This window comes from Ictalurus punctatus, chromosome 5 (assembly GCF_001660625.3).
Source record: "Ictalurus punctatus breed USDA103 chromosome 5, Coco_2.0, whole genome shotgun sequence".
Classification (NCBI taxonomy): domain Eukaryota; kingdom Metazoa; phylum Chordata; class Actinopteri; order Siluriformes; family Ictaluridae; genus Ictalurus; species Ictalurus punctatus.
In genome coordinates, this window is record NC_030420.2 from 17684923 (window position 1) to 17705315 (window position 20393).

Here is a 20393-nt window from a genome sequence, read left to right on the forward strand (position 1 = left end):
AAGATGTTGCTGTATACAATTTGATCTCAATTGCCCAGCTGTGTCTCACTGCTCTTTGCTACAATCGGAGTGCAGCTACAATGCTTTACCAAAAAACTAGTCTAAATGGGAAGTAGGTCTGCCACCCGGTGGAACATGTATACTTCTTCACTAAAATAGGAAGCGCCTTTCTTTGGTTACATCAGATACGTACTTGAAGTGTCAAAGTGATCGTGGAGTGTCCTGGAGCTTGTACTTTCAGCAGCTTTCTCAAAGGCCCTGCCAAAGAAACTGGGGAGAAGAAAAAACCCACAAGTGTTTATACGGCAAATATGAAAGTTTCCCAGATACATGCGTACGTGCTTTTACTTCAGGGGTTCCCAAAAATCTGACTCCAAATGGCCATTTTGAATTTTCTGTGTCCCCAAAGCCTCGACCATCCTACATTTATTAACTCCAGATTTACAATTTAGGTCTGCGGTAACATTGAATATTATGTTTGGAACATGTGACTAAAACCAAAGGAATATTCCTTGCACTTGCTTATCAGTCTAATGGGAAGGGTGAGCATGAATTTTCTTGACACTGCTTTTCAGAAAGACAGGTTAGTTTGAAAGAGCGTGTCTCTTTCTTTGCTCACATTTAGCTTCAAATGGTACGAGTAATAAAAACACAGCAGGTGTATTGTTAGAGGAAAATCATCCACGCTGGAGTGGTGTACGACTGTGTGTAGAAGCAGTGGCAGCGCAAGCAGCATTATTCACACGCTCGCCTGCAGATTCTATTTACAACTGGAGGATTAAATGCGATATTCACTAGACATCACTTCAGAGCCAAAATCCTCCTTGTCCATCAGGTTTTCAAGTTGAACTCTAAAATGTTTAACGATTTTATGCACAGTGACATTAATCAGGCTAATGAGCTCTGTTTCTTTCAAACTTTCAAAACTGATTTCTGCTGTGTCATGAACTAGGTCTCAAATCCAGAACTCTGACGTTACATTCAAAAGTATTTTCTAATCTAGAAAATACAGAAGACTGGCTTGCAACACAGACATTTTGGTAGGTTTGAAGGCTACATGACAGATTCTTACAGTTCAAATACTAACTGGAATAGGAAAAGAAGTTAATGTTAATACGCATTAACAGGCTAGAATATGAGATGAGATTGGAGCCACAATGATACTGGATGGGGGAAATTTGTCAGTTTATATTGTTGAATTCCTATACTGGGGGAGGACGACAACAAAAAACAAATAAAATCCCAAACATGCACATACACTCGAGTTAAAAACAACTCCAAGAAACATCAAACTACAAAATTTGTTTTGTTTCTAATATTAATTTGTAAAATTAATTTAAAAAGCTGATTTGTAAATCAAGCGATCCCCCACATTATTCTACTTACTTTTTCTTGTTAGAGGTCTCAGACTCGGGTGGAATGCCTAAGACTATGACAGTGCCCTTCTCCACATCCATAGGAGCAGCCATAATGAGTGGCAACAGCTTGCAGCGCTTATTTCGAGTCTAACACAAACAGATGGGAATAAAGTGCTTTTTATTAATCAGTAAGAATTAAATATGCATTAATATATTCCATATTTGGCCAATGAGATAGAACCTTTCTAAATAAATGCTTGTGAGAAATATTTAAGATTCATCAGGCAGACACTTCAAGCAACCAAAATTCCTGTGATACTATATGTCACGGTGCTCATTAGATTATTATTATTATTAATTTTTTTCCACCAAAAGCAATTGCTTTAATCTAATCTTGTTTTCGAGGCACTCGGCAGGAACATGGAATGTAGCATTTTAAGATCACCACTTTCGTCCAGAAGAAATGTATGCAGTCTGGCTACAGAAATGTTTAATATTACGTACTAAATAATAAATTTCCAATTACTAAACAATGATTAAACAAATAAAATAAATATTATAAACAGGAGAATTAGTTAATTGAAAAGTAGTATTAGTTAATTGAAATATTTCAATGCTGAATTAAAAAAACCCTGAAAGCTGAGCTCAATGTTAATTTATCATATTAGAATACGAGGGCTGCAACTGAATTTTGATAATTGATTAATAATAATTTTTAAAAAAAAGATCAATTAGTTTAGTTACTTAAAAAAAAAAAAATGAAATGAAATATTTTAAAATAAATATTTTGGCAATCAACTAATACTACTACAAATTTCTAACGAGTTAAAAATGTTAGTCATTTATCAGATAATCTGTCACACAACGATTTTGTCAGTTAGTTGTTACAGCCATAATCTACATATCATAATATTTCCCCAGCCCTAACTGGTATTTAATGTTAATATGGCTTCCAGTGGTGATAGCTACTTTTTAAACTTTGTAAGGGCACACTGCTGTCATGGCTCAAATCAAGACGATTCAAATTTTGTACTAAATAGTGGTTATTTTGCTCAGGATATAGGCTCCCATGTGCTAACAATTCAGTAAATACGTCATTCAAAATAATTCAAGAACACATAGCTATATAACGTACATATTAGCAGAATCTGATAGTCTTCTTATTTACACACACTCGGGAGCATGAATAGGATAAGACGTTTTCCGAAATTACGTGATTTTCATGAATACCAAATGCTCATATGAACGATTTGCTCAAAAAAAAACAACAAACAAAAAAAAACCCACACGTTCATATTCAGCTTGATAAGTGAGGTGCTGAACTGTGAGTGAGAAATTAATTTCGTATTTAACTATGCATCAGTCATGTGAAGTGCTTACAGAGCAGACAAAGGCCTTGAGCAGGTATTTACAGAGCAGAGTCAGGGCCATAGGCTTGGAAAAGAGCTTTACATCTGGGGTTCCCTAAAATGTCATAAAATAGAACAGAATTACATCAAAGCAATCACAACACTTCATTAAAATCAGCCATGAACTTTCAAAAACATATACAGAAAGTTGAAATGACACATCCAAGTTTAAACTTTCCTAGAGTATTTACCCAGAGAATGAAAATGAAAACATGTACTTATTCCTACCTCCAGTAAATGGCAGTAGAGAAAGGGTCCTTGTGAGAGAATGAGATTAGTGCAGATGCAGCTGGCAACTGTCTGCCGAATAGCCTTCAGCTTTTTCTTAGCAAGATCAATCCCCAAGTGCATCCTTTCTATGTTACTCCTACACAAAAAAAAAATTAGACTGGTCTAATAAACTACTATACACATGCTGTTGTGTTTGAGCCCACCTTGAGAGGCAATCCAGAGCTTTGATAAAGTTGTCTGTAGCAGTTTCATCCTTCTCCACATTCTCCAACAGGGCTGCAGCAGCATGCACCACATCACTTGCCAAGAAACGATTCTTGAAACCAAAGTGCACGCCAAATGTCTGTACACGGATGTCCTTCATTCTTATACACACATAGAAAATGTTCCATATGAGCCATGGAAAGGTTTGGGAATCATTTTGGAACAGTCGGAAGCAGTTACTGAACATAATAGTCTTACCCAAATTTGTTGGAGGATTCCTCAATGACCTCTCGCAGGTTCTCCTTGATTGACATGTCCATGGAGTTAAACTTCTGTCGCACCTGTTTGAGTGGGAGGCTAAGGTGACATGGAGAGAAACTGGTTTAAAAAGAGGACTAGGTGAACCAGGATTATCCACAGTAGGGAAACTGCTCAGTACCACAAACAACTCCTGTTTTATTGAAACATATTATAAAAAAAGATATATGATAAATCAGAATTGCAGCAATAGTTTAAATCCAATTAAAATAAATGGTTCAGATTATAACAGCCAAAAATAACATTAGTGCACAAACCACAATTTCATTAGCTAGCCCACTGAGCAAGTAAAAACTGCAGCACCTTTTGCTGTGTCCCATGTTTTGCTTGCGCAGAACTGCCTAGACTATCAAGTGGTAGCCAACACAATTAACACAGGGAAAAAAACTGTTTCATTATCCTATTATTTCTAATGTAGTATATCAGTAGTGGTGCTGTGCTTAAAGGCTCTGGGTTACTGATCAGAAGGTTGGAGTTCAAGCCCCAGCACCACCAAGCTACCCTTTAAATGGCCCTTTAGCAAGGCCCTTAATCCTCTCTGCTCCAGCCTGATCACGTCTGACCCCAGCTTCCCAAAAAACTGGGATAGGCAAAGAAAATTATTTTGTTGTACTGTAATGTACATGACAAAGGCATTCATTCATCCTTCATTTCATATCATGTTTGACAAAAAAGCTAGCAAGTCACTGGCTAGAAGTTCTGTCATCAGATTTGTTTGAACAAAAAAAGTATTCTGGTCTGACTAATATTGTTATGTTCTCTCAAATTTTTAACCAGGAGATGACTTCCTTACAGCAGGAGAGTTGTATGACGGCTCCAATTTATTTTGCTCGGTTTACTCGGCGTTTTCACATATCTACATGTTCCTGATTCTGAAAATCTTTTGTCTGCAAGTGCCAATTAATCCACCTAATAAAATCATTCTACCATCAGCCAAATCATGCCTCAGCTGATGTGTGTAGTGCTGCAGGGGTTGAGATTCACAACGATTAGCGTGCATTACAGTTACCAGGGCTTCTGCAGGTTTCAACAAGTTAAAATTTAAGACTTTTTAAGACCATTATGAATGCAGTTTAACACCTATTTCACATCCTTACTGGCAAACAAAGTATGAAGGATATGAAGGAAAATCGCTAACCTTGGTTAGCCCACACACAGGGGTTGCTCCGATAAATTCTGACCGGGCTGCACAGTTTGCATGAGTGGTTATTGGTTCCTATTTTGTAACAGCGTGATCAATGAAATATTTCTCAAAAACACATTTAAAAGCGAGACTGAAGTTTAGAACTTTACAAAAGTAACGTTGACTTCATAATCCAAACAATTTTTAAGACTTGTCAAAATTGTATTGAAGACATTAGACGGACTCAGTTACAGTACTGAGGTGTGTCACAATACTGTGAAACATTACGTTTAAACATACTGATTAGTCCTCCTCTGTATTCTATGTAATATAGAAACGGAAGATAATGGAAATAGAGACTCACCCCATGTCTGCCAGGAACTCCTGCAGTTTTTTTTGCCCATTTATAGACCAGAGTTTAAAACTGCAGGAGGTATAGCAGGAGTTGCAGATGCTCTCATACAGTGACCAGTGCTGGTACAAAGCCAATCTCAAGCTAACAGACTAGATTAAGGGATTATTCACACTAACAAAATGAGCATTCGGTACTTCTTTTCTTTTTTAAAAACACAGTTTCGGCAGGATACTCGTATTCAAAAGTGATCCTCATGCAGTCGATAGAGACGGAGTTCTTTTCATCCTCGTTGCGATGGTTATGGCGGGACACGTGCCTCTGCAGAGTAGCGATGTCGGTTACATACTTGATACTGAAAGAGGCAGTAGATTGTAGAGTTAGATTTCATTATTATCAGTTAAGTCAGAGCTTCTCAACCTTTTGTAACTAAAGCCATTCCCCCTCAAAAGCCTCCCCGATCACGTGGCATGCCCCCCCATATTGGAGGAGACCAGGTATAATGATTATCTATTCTATATAAAATCTATCTATATATAACTTAATCTATAATCTGTTTTTGATGGATAGATATTTTTTAAATTTGTGTTTTGTACTTTTTTAAATTACTTTTCATAACTTATATAGTTTTATAAAAGTCATTAAAAAAAATAACGGACCGGTATGGAACATGAATGATCAAAAATGTTTCTGAACACTATAACTACTTTGAACAAGAGAACTAGGCTGTAATAACATGTACTATTTTACATGTAAAACATGTGCATTACATTCGTCTTGCATTCTAAAAACATCCGCATATGAATGATGTAAATTGGGACTGACTAAGGTTATCTCGTTATCCAAGACATTGTTAAATCTCCAGCTCTCAGCCCCTCGCTGAACAGAGCAGACGCAGAGAGGTGTGAGTGCAGCAGGAAAGCAAGACCTCGGCTTACAGGACAGTACTGGAGACATTTGGAAAGTAGTTAAGGTTTTTCCAATAAGTTGCTAGATTTGTCGCTAGGCGCTTTTTTTGGGGAAAGAAATAAAAAATAAATAAAAAATAAAAAGAGTCGCTAAAGGGGCCTGAAAAGTTGCCAAGTTGGAAACACTGATCTGCAACAACTAATCAATAAAATCGATAATAATCGATTATGAAAATTGTTGTCAATAAATCTCAATATTGATTAGTTGGTCTGCGCACGGTACATTTACTCATTACGTTACTTCTGTTCCGAAAACACGCTTCGGAAAGTAAATACTAAAGTTGTGTTCCAAATGACGTACTATACACTTCCACTAAGCACTGCGCACGCTGTGTTTCCGCGAACCCCTAGTGGTCAGTGGTGTAATTGCAGGGGGTCCGTAGGAAAGTTTTAAAAATGTTTTTTATTTTTTTTTGTAAAATGTATCAAAATATATTCAAATGAGATGTTTTAAAATTAATCAATTTGGTTATTCGCGTGCATTCACAAATATCACGTTAGCTGAGCTGACGATCGTTCATTGACCGATTTATTTTAAATTTATAATATATCAGGTTCTACCAATCAACCAGAGATTGCTAGGACTGTAGAATTCTGTGCTATCTGTGCATCCCTAAAAAGTAATGCATAAATACTTTATACAAGTATTTATGCATTACTTTTTATGGATGCACAAATAGCACAGAATTAAACTACAGTCCTAAATGAATAATATATATTCTGGTGTGTGTCTGTGTATATTGGGTTCTTTTCAGTCTTATATAATTGGACAAACAGGTGTGTAAAGTTTTAGTCTGAAGTTTATATTTGTAACACTCAGTTTGTGGATTTATTTTAAATAAGGGGGGGGGGGGGTGTCGAGGCACTGAAAGTGTTACCCCAATCCGATTGATTGAAAATTTTTTTTAAAATAGAAATAATCGTACAACTAATCGATTATAAAACTAATCGTTAGTTGCAGCCCTAATCTGCACTGACAGTTAGATAAAAGGGGTTTTTCCATTTATGCACATTCTATTTGTAAAGTAATAATATACACGGAGTACCCAAATGATGCCCTGTCAGCGTTTTTCTTGAAAACAACTTGCGCCCCATCTCTCTTTGATTCACATGTACATGTACATGAGTACAGCTAAAAGGTCTTATTTACCAACAAACATCAATGTGAAAGACCATGCAAAACAATTTCATGAAATTGCAATTCTGTCAATTCAAGTTGGCACAAAAAAAAACACACAACACACACACACACACACACACACACACACACACACACACACACACACAACAACAAAAAAACACTCTCAAATTTTGGAAAAAGCCACAGTAAAATCAAGCATTTTTGGCCAAAGCAATCTAAAAAACAAAAAAACAAACAAAAAAAACTGCGAAAACCTATACGGACTGAAGACTGTGCACTATGAAAGGCCATTGCTTAAAAGTCAAAGAGATATACTTACTGTGTGATTTTTTCATGGACCCACTGATCAGTCAGACCAATGATGCTCCACCTGTCAAGCAAAACAAAAAGGTATGTATCTAGAATAATGGTGTGTATTTATATACATGTATTATATTTGTTTAAAAACAACAAAAAAAATCAATCCTACCACAACATGTCTCTGGTGTCTTTGGTCATAACCCAGGCCAGCTCAAAAATAACTATTGCAGCCTGTACAAAAGAAAACAGTGATACAGGATGCTGCACTAAACCCAATCAATAATAAATCACTTATAATAGTCAGATAACATGAATAACAAAACCACATTACACAGAACCCGATACTTACTGAAGTGCCATGGTACTCGTACTGCTCATAGTCGAACAGGATATCCCTCCTGAATACACATGGGTATTTACATTCTAAGCATATTGACTTGAGTGTGCTGAATGCACTGATGAAACTAGCAATTCTTTACTCAGTATGACTGACCTTCGAGCCTCCCACTCTCTCCTCGCTCGCTGCCTCTCGATTCTCCTCTCCAACGCTCCCTGAGAAATGTTAATACATCAGTCCAAATCAAAAACAAACAACGACATGATTTTCCCCAGGTGTTAGAAGGGAAAGGAGAAATCCTACCTCATCAAAACGCCGCCGTTTCCCAGATGGCTCTGAGCCACCATCACTCTCATTCCCAGAATCCCCTCCATCGCTGTCTTCATCCTCATCATCACGGAAAACGTCATCATAGGAGGGCACACCAAGGTCATCATCTTGTTTAATTAGCAGTTTGATCTGAAATAGCAGTGTTTTTTTTTTTTTTTTTTTATAAACACATCCACACAAACATTTGGCATAAACAAATTATGCCTAAAAAACCATCATGCTAGCTGTCAAAACACTTGTGTGCTTATTTGGCACAGATTGAAAATGATAAAAATCTTAATAAATAATAAAATAAAAATAAATAAATTAAAAAAATTCTTACAGAACTATCATAATGTCTGCTGTGGTTCCGACTTCGCGCTAATTTAATTTTTTAGCCCATCAAGCATAATGATGTCATTTTAAGACAAATGACAAGATCATTTTAAGTAGGTGTGAATATATGAAATGCATATATAAAAGGTTTTCGATTGAATGTCATTAGTTCACTCAATATATACATTCATGTGAAAAAATAAGTACACCCCATGGAAATTGTTGGCTTTTTTGACATTGGAACATTTGACCCTCTTTGAAACAATGCCTAATAATAAAGGTGATACACAAAATTGACATTTTGTAGTAATTTTCACAATTTAAATGAACAAAACAGATCAGTCACATGAAAAAAGTAAGTACACCCCTACATTTATCACACCTTCAAATCCATAAAATTAGAATCAAGTGTTCAAGATTGGGTGCCAGTGATCATAAGCTGCTTAGGGAGTGCAAATAGAACCTGTCTTATTTATACCCCTCTCAAATCTAGTGTCTGGTGTTCCCTTTGTTATTGATGTGTGTGGTGTCATCATGCCAAGATCTAAAGAGTTCTGTAAGGCCTAAAAAAAAAGGTTGTGGATGCATAGGAGTCTGGCAAGGAATTTAAAAAGATCTCCAAATGATCTGAAATACATCATTCCACTGTAAGGAAAATCATCTACAAGTGGCGCGGATTTCAAACCACTGTCAATTTATCCAGGACTGGCCATCCCAGCAAATTCAGCCCAAGAACAGACGGTCTGATGCAAAAAGAAGTCTCCAAGAACCCCAAAATTTCATCACAGGATCTGCTAGTAAGTCTTGCAACTGCTGGTGTTAAAGTGCATGGGAGGCATGCCAGGAAAAAGCCTTTGTAAGACTACAGTTTGCTAATGAGCATATAGGCAAAGACCAAGCCTTGTGGAATAATGTGCTCTGGTCAGACGAATCAAATATAGAGTTGTTTGGCCACAGTAACAGCAGACAGGTTTGGTACTGAGAAAAGACAGCTTATTAGGAGATATCAACTGTGAAACACAGCGGTGGAAATGTTAAGGTTTGGAGTTGCTTCGCTGCCTCAGGGACTGGACAGCTTGCATTCACTGATTCAACTATGAATTCTGCATCATATCAAAGAGTGCTTGAAGATAATGTGAGGCCATCTGTCCAAAAGTTGAACGAAAGTGGACCTTTCAATAGGATAATGATCCTAAGCACACTAACAAATCAATCAAGGAATGGCTCAAAAATAAGAAATGGAAGTTTATGGAATGGCCTAGTAAAAGACCGGATTTGAATCCCATTGAAATGTTGTGGGGGGATTTGAAATGGGCAGTACATGCAAGAAAACCCTTAAACATCTTGCAACTGAAAGAATATTGCCCCCTTGCTAAAGGGGGCAACACTAGCTTCTGAGGCCAAGGGTGTACTTACTTTTTCCACAGATTAATATCATATCTATTGATATTTCTGTTGAATAAATGATCGAATTTCCATGGAGTGTACTTATTTTCCCACATCACTGTAAAACCCAAGCACTTTCCAGTTTGTTCACAATTAAGCACATGTTATACTTTATAACAACTTTAGATAACAAGACTTCCATCTTCATCATCTGTACAAACCTTGTACTGAAGTGGGGATGCAGTCCTACCTGTGTGTCGTTGTAAACGTTCACCACATCAACAGGCCTGTGGGTATCACAGATGAAGAACACCGAATCTTCTTCAGGCTGGAGAGTCTCCAACAGGTCCGCATTTGCCCCACAATTAATCAGGACAAAATATCGGTACTGTAAGTTTAAAAAGAGAGTCAGTGAAACACGCACATGGCTTTACCTATACTTTTGGTCACTATACAACTCATCAAATAGCTAGGAGAAGATAACCAGTTCAGAATATAGCAGAGTAAAAACTCCTACATGTTAACATTACCTGTTCCTTATGTTCTAGAAAAGCTGTACCGAGGTCCTGCCATCCTGTCACAGGAACCAGTGTATACTGCACCTGATCACAGTGGAACAAAGCCTGAACAGAAAGAGGAGAGGTTAATAAAATACAGGAGCGTTAAGACGCAAGCTTTACACACCACGTAGTTAAACTGCGGCAAAACAACAGACCTGTAGGATTTTACACGCACACAGCGCGTCGATGTCCGAGGACACGAGCAGAGCCACTCTCTACAAAATAAAGAGAGCGTAAGAAGCGCGAACCGAATCAACAAACTATATAAATAAACAAGTCCACGCGCTTGGGCAGACTGTTACTAAGGTGCTTCGGTAAATAATAAAGATGCTAACAGACATCTCTCAGTGAGCTAACCCTCTGACCCGACACCAACTGCTAGCTTTTCACTAAAACACACAGTGCACTCACCTGATTAACCACAACATCATAAAACTCTTTTCTAATGTCTGTTAGAAACATCTTAAATAACCGGCATAAACTCTTCAACACTTCCCCAGCAATAATATCAACTTCAATTAAAACTTCCGCAGTGTTGAAACTCTGGCGCCAAATTCGTTTGTGAGCGATTGGGCGGAGTTTACAGTAACATCCAATAGAATCAGAGTGACAGCTAAACGTCTCTGACCTGTAACGGTCTATACATAAAACACGAAATGGATCCAAAAATGTTAAGAATTATTTATGGATTTCCACATCTCTTGTAACAAAACTAAACGACGTTAAAAATAACTTATTTAGAATCTTACTTGCCTTTGATGCTTATTTCGACGCACTTCCGTGAAAAGTGCTTTATTGCTTTGATTCGCTAGCCGAGTGCCATGGTGGAATGAGAACTATAGTATAGTAATTCAAAAGAGAAATAAATTTTTAGGCAACTCAAAGCTCACCATACAATGGTAACTTTGATTAAGTATAAAAGGGCACAATATACATACTACAAGATACATACAACTTTTGGTAAAAACTTTTGTGAAGATCCACAGTACTGAAAACCTATCATCAACAGCTAAGCAGTGTAGAGATCAGACACTTACCCCAAACCCAGCGATAGTGGAAAGAAGGACTACATCAGGGCGAGAGTTGGACTTACCATTTACTCTATTTGAATTAAAAAGGGCCACATCAAATGCACGGCAAACGACACCAGGGAAAGATGGTATATGCTATAGCATGTTAGATCACATGAGAGACACCACACTTGATATAGTATTAAGACATATCAAGACAATATGGTATGAAATACAGGAAAAATCCCACTAACATGGAAACAGGCAGTTATAGTTCCAATACTCAAACCTGGAAAAGACCCGTCAGATCCAGCAAGCTATAGACCCATAGCATTAACATCACAGTTAGGCAAAACTATGGAGAGGATGGTAACAGATAAACTAGATCACTATATAGAAAGTAAAGGGCTTCTTTCACCGTATCAGTCAGGATTTCGTAAAGGGAGGGGGACAATGAATTCTATATTATGCCTAGGGTCAGAAATTAGGAAAGCTCAAACTAACAAAGAAAGTGTAATTGCTGTATTTTTTGATGTTGAAAAAGCGTATGATATGCTTTGGAAGGATGGACTTCTAATTAAACTTGACAAATTAGGAATAAATGGTAAGATGTATAATTGGGTATTAGACTTCCTGAACAGAAGAGCAATAGAAGTTAGAGTAGGTGCAGAGTACTCAAATAGGTATGCAGTGGAAAATGGTACCCCACAAGGCAGTGTATGTAGCCCAATACTGTTTAATATTATGATTAATGACATATTTGATCAGGTCGGAGGAAATATAGGAAAGTCACTTTATGCGGATGATGGGGCACGCTGGATTAGGGGTCGGAATATAGAATATTTAAGAAAGAAAATGCAACATGCAATAGGGAAAGTAGATCAGTGGGCAAATGAATGGGGATTTAAACTATCAATTTCAAAATCACAAGGTATATGTTTCTCTAAACGTCATAAAACAGTACCACTTCAATTATATGGGCTATATCTTGAACAGGTCAAGGCTGTGAGATTTTTAGGAATGTTTTTTGATGAGAAGCTGACCTGGGGTCTGCATATTGATAAAATTAAAAACAAATGTAAAAAGATTAGTAATGTTCTGAGATGTCTTTCAGGGCGAGACTGGGGAGCAAGTAGGGCATCGCTCATAAATATATATCAGGCTCTTATGAGGGCCGCCTTTGAGTATGGCTACCTAGCATATATGTCGGCATCACAATCAAATCTTAAAAAGCTTGATGTGGAACAGGCGCAAGCACTTCAGATATGTACTAGAGCATTTAAATCATCACCAGTGACTGCATTACAGGTGGAGACAGGAGAGATGCCGTTGTGTATCGGGAGGGTTAAGATCATGCTAGCATATTGGGTAAATCTACAAGGGCATAGCAGAGTGCACCCCATGAAAACCATCTTACAAGAATGCTCAGAGTTTTATAGGACTGACTTTAATAGCTTCGGATGGTTAGGAAATGTAAAGGCACAAAATGCAGGTCTCAGTCAGCTACAAGTAAGCCCCATTGTGGCAATACCAATTGTACCACCCTGGAGATTCATAAAACCATCTGTAGATACAGGATTACAACAAATATTAAAAGAGAATTCAAAAATAGCACCACAAGAGATAATAATTCAAAACTATATGGACCAATATCAGGATAAATTACTCATATATACAGATGGGTCAAAACAACCTGAGACTGGCCGCACTGGTGTGGCCTTTTTCATTCCTTGGTATGAAGTAGCAGTCAAAAAAAGGGCGACCGATTATTTATCAGTGTACACTGTAGAATTGTTAGGAGTCCTAGTGGCACTGCAGTGGTTGGAAAAAAATAATTAGAGCCAAGATGTCACTATAGCTTCTGACAGTCTATCAGCACTATCAAGCATACAGTCTAGGAAAACATTATGCAGACAAGACATCGTCCTACAAAATACTTTATCTGCTTTTCATACTTCATGCTAAGGGGCTGAGTGTTTCCTTCTTCTGGGTTCCTGCACATGTAGGGATAGAAGGGAATGAAATTGTGGATGTACTGGCAAAAAGATCTATAAAACATGAAACAGTTGATATAGAAATACCATTAAGTAGAGCAGAGATCAAAACCATTATAAAGGGACACACGCATAAAATATGGCAGGAATACTGGGACACAGCTGACACCAGACGACACCTATATACCATACAAAAACAAGTAGGCATGAGTGTGATGCAGGGCAGAAACCCAAAGGAAGAGATGATAATTACGCATCTTAGAATAGGTCATGCTGGCTTAAATCTAGCATTAAACAGAATAGGAAAACACCCCACTGGACTCTGCACACACTGCAGTACACAAGAGACAGTGAAACACATTCTGTTAGACTGCAAAAGGTATGAGGAGGAAAGAGCTGATCTAGAGATGCAGATTGGAAAACAAAACATGATACTAGAGAACTTGCTGGGGAAAACATCTGGGTAAATGCACCGCCCCCTAATGAACTATTTAAAAAGTACTGGTATAAGTGAGAGAATTTAGTAATCTATAGTACGAATAACTAGTATATAGCTATTTATCTCTTTATTTTCTTTTAGTGTTTATTTTATTATTAGTGTTTTTTATTTAATTTTAGTATTATTATGGTTATTATTATTATTATTATTATTTTACTATTATTATTTTTCCCCGCCAATCTACGGCCCACACTCCAGTCCAGTAGGTGGCGGTAATGCACCTTTAGTGGTTTGCCAACCGCCTTAAAAACAAAAAGAAGAAAGAAAAGAGAAGAAGAATCGCTAGCTGCATGGAGTAAGAGTAATTTGATTGGACCGTGGGTTTGTTGGGGGTATGCGTCACATCCTCCTTGACTGTGTACTTCTCTACGAAGGGAAAGCTCTTGTATTATCCTAGCTAGCTTTCGTGAAATCATTTTTTATTGTATTTGAAACTGTATACGAATAACAAGACACCATGGTGGGTAATCGCAGTTGAATGACCAATGTAACGCGTTTGAGATTAGGATTCTGTTCAGCGAAGTCATTTCTACACTGAAACGAAGCTAACTTAACTAAGCTAAGAGAGCTAACGCCAGCGAGCAAAGCAGCAGGCTGGTGGAAGCTGCCCTGTCACCGTTGTGTTATGGTTGTTTAGTGTTATTCGATCATAGTGCGGAGTGAATGTTTGTATTATATTATATTATAGTACTGTATAGTATTTACAGTGTAACATAAGCAGAACTACTGTTATCAGAAAGGCCCGAGAACAACGTGCATCATGTACTAATGCTAGATGTTCTATTTCCAGTTTTCTTTCAACATGTTTGATCACCCGATCCCGCGGGCCTTTCACAACCGCTTCTCCACTCAGTACCGCTGTTACTCAGTGTCAATGCTGGCCGGGCCCAACGACCGATCAGACGTCGAGAAAGGCGGAAAAAGTATCTGAAAAGCCTCACTATGATTGTAGTGTTTACGTCAAAAACTTATTACATACTAGCGAATGCACTGTGCGTGTGTAAATATGTGTAATTAGGCTTATTGTGCTGACTATTGAAGTGAACTAGTAGTGTAGAACTGTAGGGAAGTTTCTACTTGAGGCTCAAAAGGTCTATTTATCCATATGTATCTATATATTCACAGTACTGTGCAAAAGTTTTAGGCACCCTATTATTTTTAGTACAAACTTTGTTATATATGTTTTATTTTATGACTTCTATATCAAGTCAGTACAAAAACATTTTAGATTTCCAAACATTAGTTTTCTAGCACAAAATTAAATGTTACAGAAAAATGTTTGTATGTCATTAAAAAAAAAAGCAGCATATTAAATAGTAAGAGACACTTTTCAGATAAAAAACACAATGAAGGCTGCTGGGTTTTGCTGCAAATATAAGAAGCAAGTGTGACCATCAGAAGACTGTCTCCAGAAGAAGACTGGTTGACTGGCTGGTTCTGCAAGATGCTCAATAAACTTACAGCTCATTTCTTTATAAAACTTCACTAATTGTACTGGAGACTAAGTTTTTTTTTTGTCACACCAAATATTGACTTTGTTAAAAAAATTTTTTTTTTAAATGTACAAACATTTCATTTGATTATTTTGAAGGCATCTTTGCTCTACAACATTTCCTTGCATGTGCCTAAAACTTTTGCATAGTACTGTATATACTAACTCCCTTCTTTCTCTTTTCCCAGTTATCATGCCCCCATCAGCACTGGACCAGCTAAGTGAGTACATAAATTAAATCTTTTTCCAGAATGTTACTGATATCCAGGCCCAGTGCATACCGTTCTACCTCATTGGGGAGAAACTCAACTGTGGTGCCTTTTGCAGCAACTCATCCGGCAGTCAATCACACCTAAAACCCCAGTGAGAGGCATTCCTCTCACAGTTAATGAGATTAGGGTCTAGGAGGCAGGTTCAGCCTAGAGAGAGGGGACATTGTTAGCTTGAAGGCTCTGGGTTACTGATCAGAAGGTCATGAGTTCAAGCCCCAGCAATGCCAAGCTACCACTGTTGGGCCTTCGGGCAAGGCCCTTAACCCTCAACTGCTCAGTTGCAGTTGTATAAATGAGATAAATGTAAGTTGCTCTGGATAAAAGTGTCTGCCAAATGCTGTAAATGTAATGTAGAGAGGACCGACACACTCCTCAGCCATTCTTTGTGCCTACAGATCTTGATAACATACTATGCAGTCTGTAACCACATAGTAGAATATTCTTTGTAAAATCTGCCCTCTGGGATGCTTCTATGGACATTCTAATCATGGTATATCACTTTTTAATCATGATACATAATTGATGGAAGCTGTTTTGTGTCTGTTTTAAAACAGGCAGACTTAATATCACATACCCTATGCTGTTCAAACTGACCAATAAGAACTCGGACAGAATGACCCACTGTGGTGTTTTGGAGTTTGTTGCTGATGAAGGGATCTGTTATCTGCCTCACTGGGTAAGAGGCTGAAATTCAAATAATCAGCTGTTATTTTTGACCTGAAATAATAGAATATTTATTATAATTACTGATGGTTATTTATTTATTTATTTGTTTGTTTGTTTGTTTGTTTGTTTATTTAAAGACAATTGTATATTCCAGTAATCTTTGTATGGTCTTCCCACAGATGATGCAGAACCTCTTATTGGAAGAAGGAGGTTTGGTCCAGGTTGAAAGTGTCAATCTCATGGTAGCAACATACTCTAAATTTCAGCCTCAGAGTCCAGACTTCTTGGACATCACAAACCCCAAAGCTGTGTAAGCTGCATGCATTAGGGTTGTTAGCACTTATTGTCAGGCAAGTGGTAGAGAAACCCTCACTGATCTAGTCAAATATAATGAGATGCTATGCTTTTTGTTTTCTAGACTAGAAAATGCTTTGAGAAATTTTGCCTGCTTGACTACTGGTGATGTCATTGCCATTAACTATAATGAAAAGGTGAGTGAATGCATAACACTCTCAGTGCACATGTTTTGGTTTCATTCAGCAAAAGATGCAAACTATGAAAAGGTGAATTTTGTCTGTTTCAGATCTATGAGCTGCGTGTCATGGAAACCAAACCGGACAAAGCAGTGTCCATTATTGAATGTGACATGAATGTACGGCTGCTGCACTGCTGTTTAGTTTATAGGCATAGAAGACAATACCAGTACATAGAAGCTCTGATCATTTAATCTACATGTCCTCTTCTTTCTCATTATATATATATATATATATATATATATATATATATATATATATATATATATATATATATATATATTTATAATATAAAATGTGTATATGTGTGTATATATGTGTATATATGTGTGTGTGTGTAATATTATTTATTTTCTTTTAGGTTGACTTTGATGCTCCACTTGGTTATAAAGAACCAGAGAGACCCACACAGCATCATGAGGAACCAGCGGTATGTTTTCATCATTTTATTATTCATCATTTTAACATTCATCATTTTAACAGTGACTATTTTTCCAAACTAAATCAAACCTGTTTGCCTGTTAGGATGAGGAGACAGACCCCAGTAATTATGACATGGATATTGGATTCAGAGTGAGCAAAACATAGCACTGTCACTATATTCTTAAAAGACAATATATATGTATTTAGTAAATTCTTATTAAGTTGTGATTTTAGAGATCATGACACTTTCTCTGCTATGTCTCATCCTGCCCAGGCTTTCACAGGCTCTGGAAATCGCCTTGATGGAAAGAAGAAAGGCATTGAGCCAAGTCCTTTTCCCATTGTTCCAGGTGACATGAAACGGTAAGATCACACCACTTTCTCTCATACAGTTAAGCTTTTTTGACATATTTGGACAAGAAAACATTTGATCATCTTTGAAACAATGCCTATTAATGAAGTTGATATACTTGAACAAAACCACAAGGAAAATTTGCTTTTTCAATAATTTATTCAACAGAAATAACAATGATATGTTATATATATATATATATATATATATATATATATATATATATATATATAGCAGATGTGATATTCTTCTATGAAAGAAGTAAGTACGCGCTTGGCTTCACAAGATAGTATTGCCCCCTTTAGCAGAAATAACGTCTTGTAGGCGTTTTGCACAATTCTCCACCAGTCTCTGACATCAGCTTGCTGGTTTTTTGACCATTCTTCCTTGCAATATTCTTGGAATATTGCAAGATGTTTGAGGGTTTTCTTGCATGTACTGCCAGTTTCAAATCCCCCCCACAACATTTCAATGGGATTCAAATCCGGGCTTTGACTAGGCCATTCCATAAACCTCCATTTCTTCTTTTTGAGCCATTCCTTGATTGATTTGTTAGTGTGCTTAGGATCATTATCCTATTGAAAGGTCCACTTTCGTTCAACTTTTGGACAGATGGCCTCACATTATCTTCAAGCACTCTTTGATATGATGCAGAATTCATAGTTGAATCAGTGAATGCAAGCTGTCCAGTCCCTGAGGCAGCGAAGCAACCCCCAACCATAACATTTCCACCACTGTCCTTCACAGTTGGTATGAGCTGCTTCTCCTGAAAAGTTGTCTTTGGTCTGCACCAAACCTGTCTGCTGTTACTGTGGCCAAACAACTCTATCTTTGATTCGTCTGTCCAGAGCACATTATTCCAAAAGGCCTGGTCTTTACCTATATGCTCATTGGCAAACTGTAGTCTTGCAAAGGCTTTTTCCTGGCACGCCTCCTATGCAGGTCAAATTTGTGCAGTCTCTTTCTTGTAGAAGCATGCACTTTAACACCAGCAGTTGCAAGACTTACTAGCAGATGCTGTGATGAAATTTTGGGGTTTTTGGAGACTTTTTTTAAACAACTGGTCTGCTCTTGGTGTGAATTTGCTGGGATGGCCAGTCCTGGACAAATTGGCAGTTGTTTGAAATCTGCACCATTTGTAGATGATTTTTCTTACAATGGAATGATGTATTTTAAATAATTTGGAATCTTTTTAAATCCCTTGCCAGACTCATAGGCATCCACAACCTATTTTAAGGCCTTGCAGAACTCTTTAGATCTTGGCATAATGACATCACACACCTCAATAACAAAGGGAACACCAGACACTAGATATAATAGGGATATAAATAAGACAGGTTCCACCTGCACTCCCTAAGCAACTTCTGATCACTGGCACCCAATCTTGATCACCTGATTCTAATTTTATGGATTTGAAGGTGTGATAAATGTAGGGGTGTACTTACTTTTTCCATGTGACTGATCTGTTTTGTTCATTTAAATTGTGAAAATTACTACAAAATGTCAATTTTATGTCATTTGATAGTATATCACATTTATTAATAGGCATGGTTTCAAAGAGTATCAATAAAAAAAAACAACAATTTCCATGGAGTTCTTTTTTTCACATGACTGTATGTCCATTCTAACTAGTGTCTTAGGACTTTTCATAAAACCTTTCTAACTATTTAACAGGGGTATTCCGAACTATGACTTCAAAGTTGGGAAGCTCACTTTCATCAGAAACTCCAGACCACAGCCTCGGAAAACAGAGGAGGTACTGTAAATGACACAATTGATTACACTTATCACAATCATCTATACACACCATAGACCTTTATAAACGTGAAAAGATTACTAGTTCAGGAAATCTGTAAAATATAAGGTCAAATAGTTTTACTGTCACTGATTTTGTTCTTTGTGTGCAGGATGACTCTTCCAGTAACTTCATTGCATTCTCAGGAGAAGGCCAGTCCTTGCGCAAGAAGGGCAGGAAACCATGATTAAACCACAAGTTGACCAGAAACAAATAATAAAAGCATCTACAAACTACTCCTAATGTATTCTGTTTTTAAGAATAGAACGGTCAAATGTACTGAGAATCCATGTTTTTGCCACAGGATATGAAGCATTATTACATCAGTTACAGGTGTAAATCCAATAACCATATATTATTTTGTTAACTTTGCATATATAAATTAATTACATCAGTTGAATAAAGAAGACCCAATGAGGCTACTTTTGAGCCACTGCTGCTGGTTGATCTCTTTTTTTGTATACAATTTATTAATTATATTCATAGGCCTTAAATAAAGACATTCATCTTAAAATATTTTTTCGTTATATCTGAATCTTGACGTCAGATGCTCAATACACTTCTCTATGGATGTGCCTTCCCTCATGCCTATTTGTTATGACTATGTATACCATGAGGCCATTATAATACCTTGAAAATAACTGATTTAATACTGCTTCATTAAAATGGTTATTGTTTATCACATTTACAACCCCAATTCCAAAAAAGTTGGGATGCTGTATAAAATGTAAATAAATGTAAATAAACACAATGCAATGATTTGCAAATCTCATAAACCAACGTTATTTGCAAATGGAACATAGAAAATATATCAAATGTTCAAACTGACGATATGTACCTTTTTAAGGGAAAAAAATAAGGTAATTTTGAATTTCATGGCCACAACAGAATCATGTCTTTAATGAAGTGCTGCCTGAGAGCCTGAAGATCACAGGCATGCAATATTGATTTTCACCCTTGTCCCTTCCGCACAGAGATTTCTCCAGATTCTCAGAATCTTTTGATGATATTATGTACTGTAGATG

The 20393-nt window shown here is 37.1% G+C and overlaps 2 protein-coding genes across 3 annotated transcripts in view; one reads left to right on the forward strand and one right to left on the reverse strand.

Annotated features, from left to right (window-relative positions):
• cdc45 (CDC45 cell division cycle 45 homolog (S. cerevisiae)) overlaps nt 1-10919 on the reverse strand; it is a 12081-nt gene extending 1162 nt beyond the window's left edge. The window contains exons 1-17 of the mRNA XM_017467046.3: nt 10744-10919; nt 10488-10547; nt 10303-10395; nt 10023-10160; nt 8045-8200; nt 7898-7956; nt 7754-7802; nt 7574-7635; nt 7424-7474; nt 5231-5350; nt 5008-5139; nt 3461-3559; nt 3202-3363; nt 2996-3134; nt 2739-2822; nt 1387-1505; nt 194-270 (exon numbers count right to left, since the gene is read on the reverse strand). Of these exons, the coding sequence (XP_017322535.1) occupies nt 194-270; nt 1387-1505; nt 2739-2822; nt 2996-3134; nt 3202-3363; nt 3461-3559; nt 5008-5139; nt 5231-5350; nt 7424-7474; nt 7574-7635; nt 7754-7802; nt 7898-7956; nt 8045-8200; nt 10023-10160; nt 10303-10395; nt 10488-10547; nt 10744-10794 (1651 nt within the window). The 5' untranslated portion in view covers nt 10795-10919. The remainder of the gene's footprint in view (nt 1-193; nt 271-1386; nt 1506-2738; nt 2823-2995; nt 3135-3201; nt 3364-3460; nt 3560-5007; nt 5140-5230; nt 5351-7423; nt 7475-7573; nt 7636-7753; nt 7803-7897; nt 7957-8044; nt 8201-10022; nt 10161-10302; nt 10396-10487; nt 10548-10743) is intronic.
• Nucleotides 10920-14156: 3237 nt separating this feature from the next.
• Nucleotides 14157-19604, forward strand: ufd1l (ubiquitin recognition factor in ER associated degradation 1). 2 transcript variants are annotated; one of them, XM_017468088.3, is made up of 12 exons: nt 14157-14295; nt 14626-14758; nt 15516-15548; nt 16154-16275; nt 16445-16575; nt 16684-16756; nt 16849-16917; nt 17160-17228; nt 17324-17371; nt 17496-17584; nt 19248-19329; nt 19481-19604. In XM_017468088.3, exons 1-12 carry the CDS (start codon nt 14293-14295, stop codon nt 19553-19555), a joined length of 927 nt encoding a protein of 308 aa, XP_017323577.1. In that variant the 5' UTR covers nt 14157-14292; the 3' UTR covers nt 19556-19604. The 2 variants fall into 2 exon arrangements, with proteins under 2 accessions (XP_017323577.1, XP_017323579.1); XM_017468090.3 differs by lacking the exon at nt 14626-14758 and having other exon boundaries at nt 14167-14295.
• Nucleotides 19605-20393: the final 789 nt, after the last annotated feature.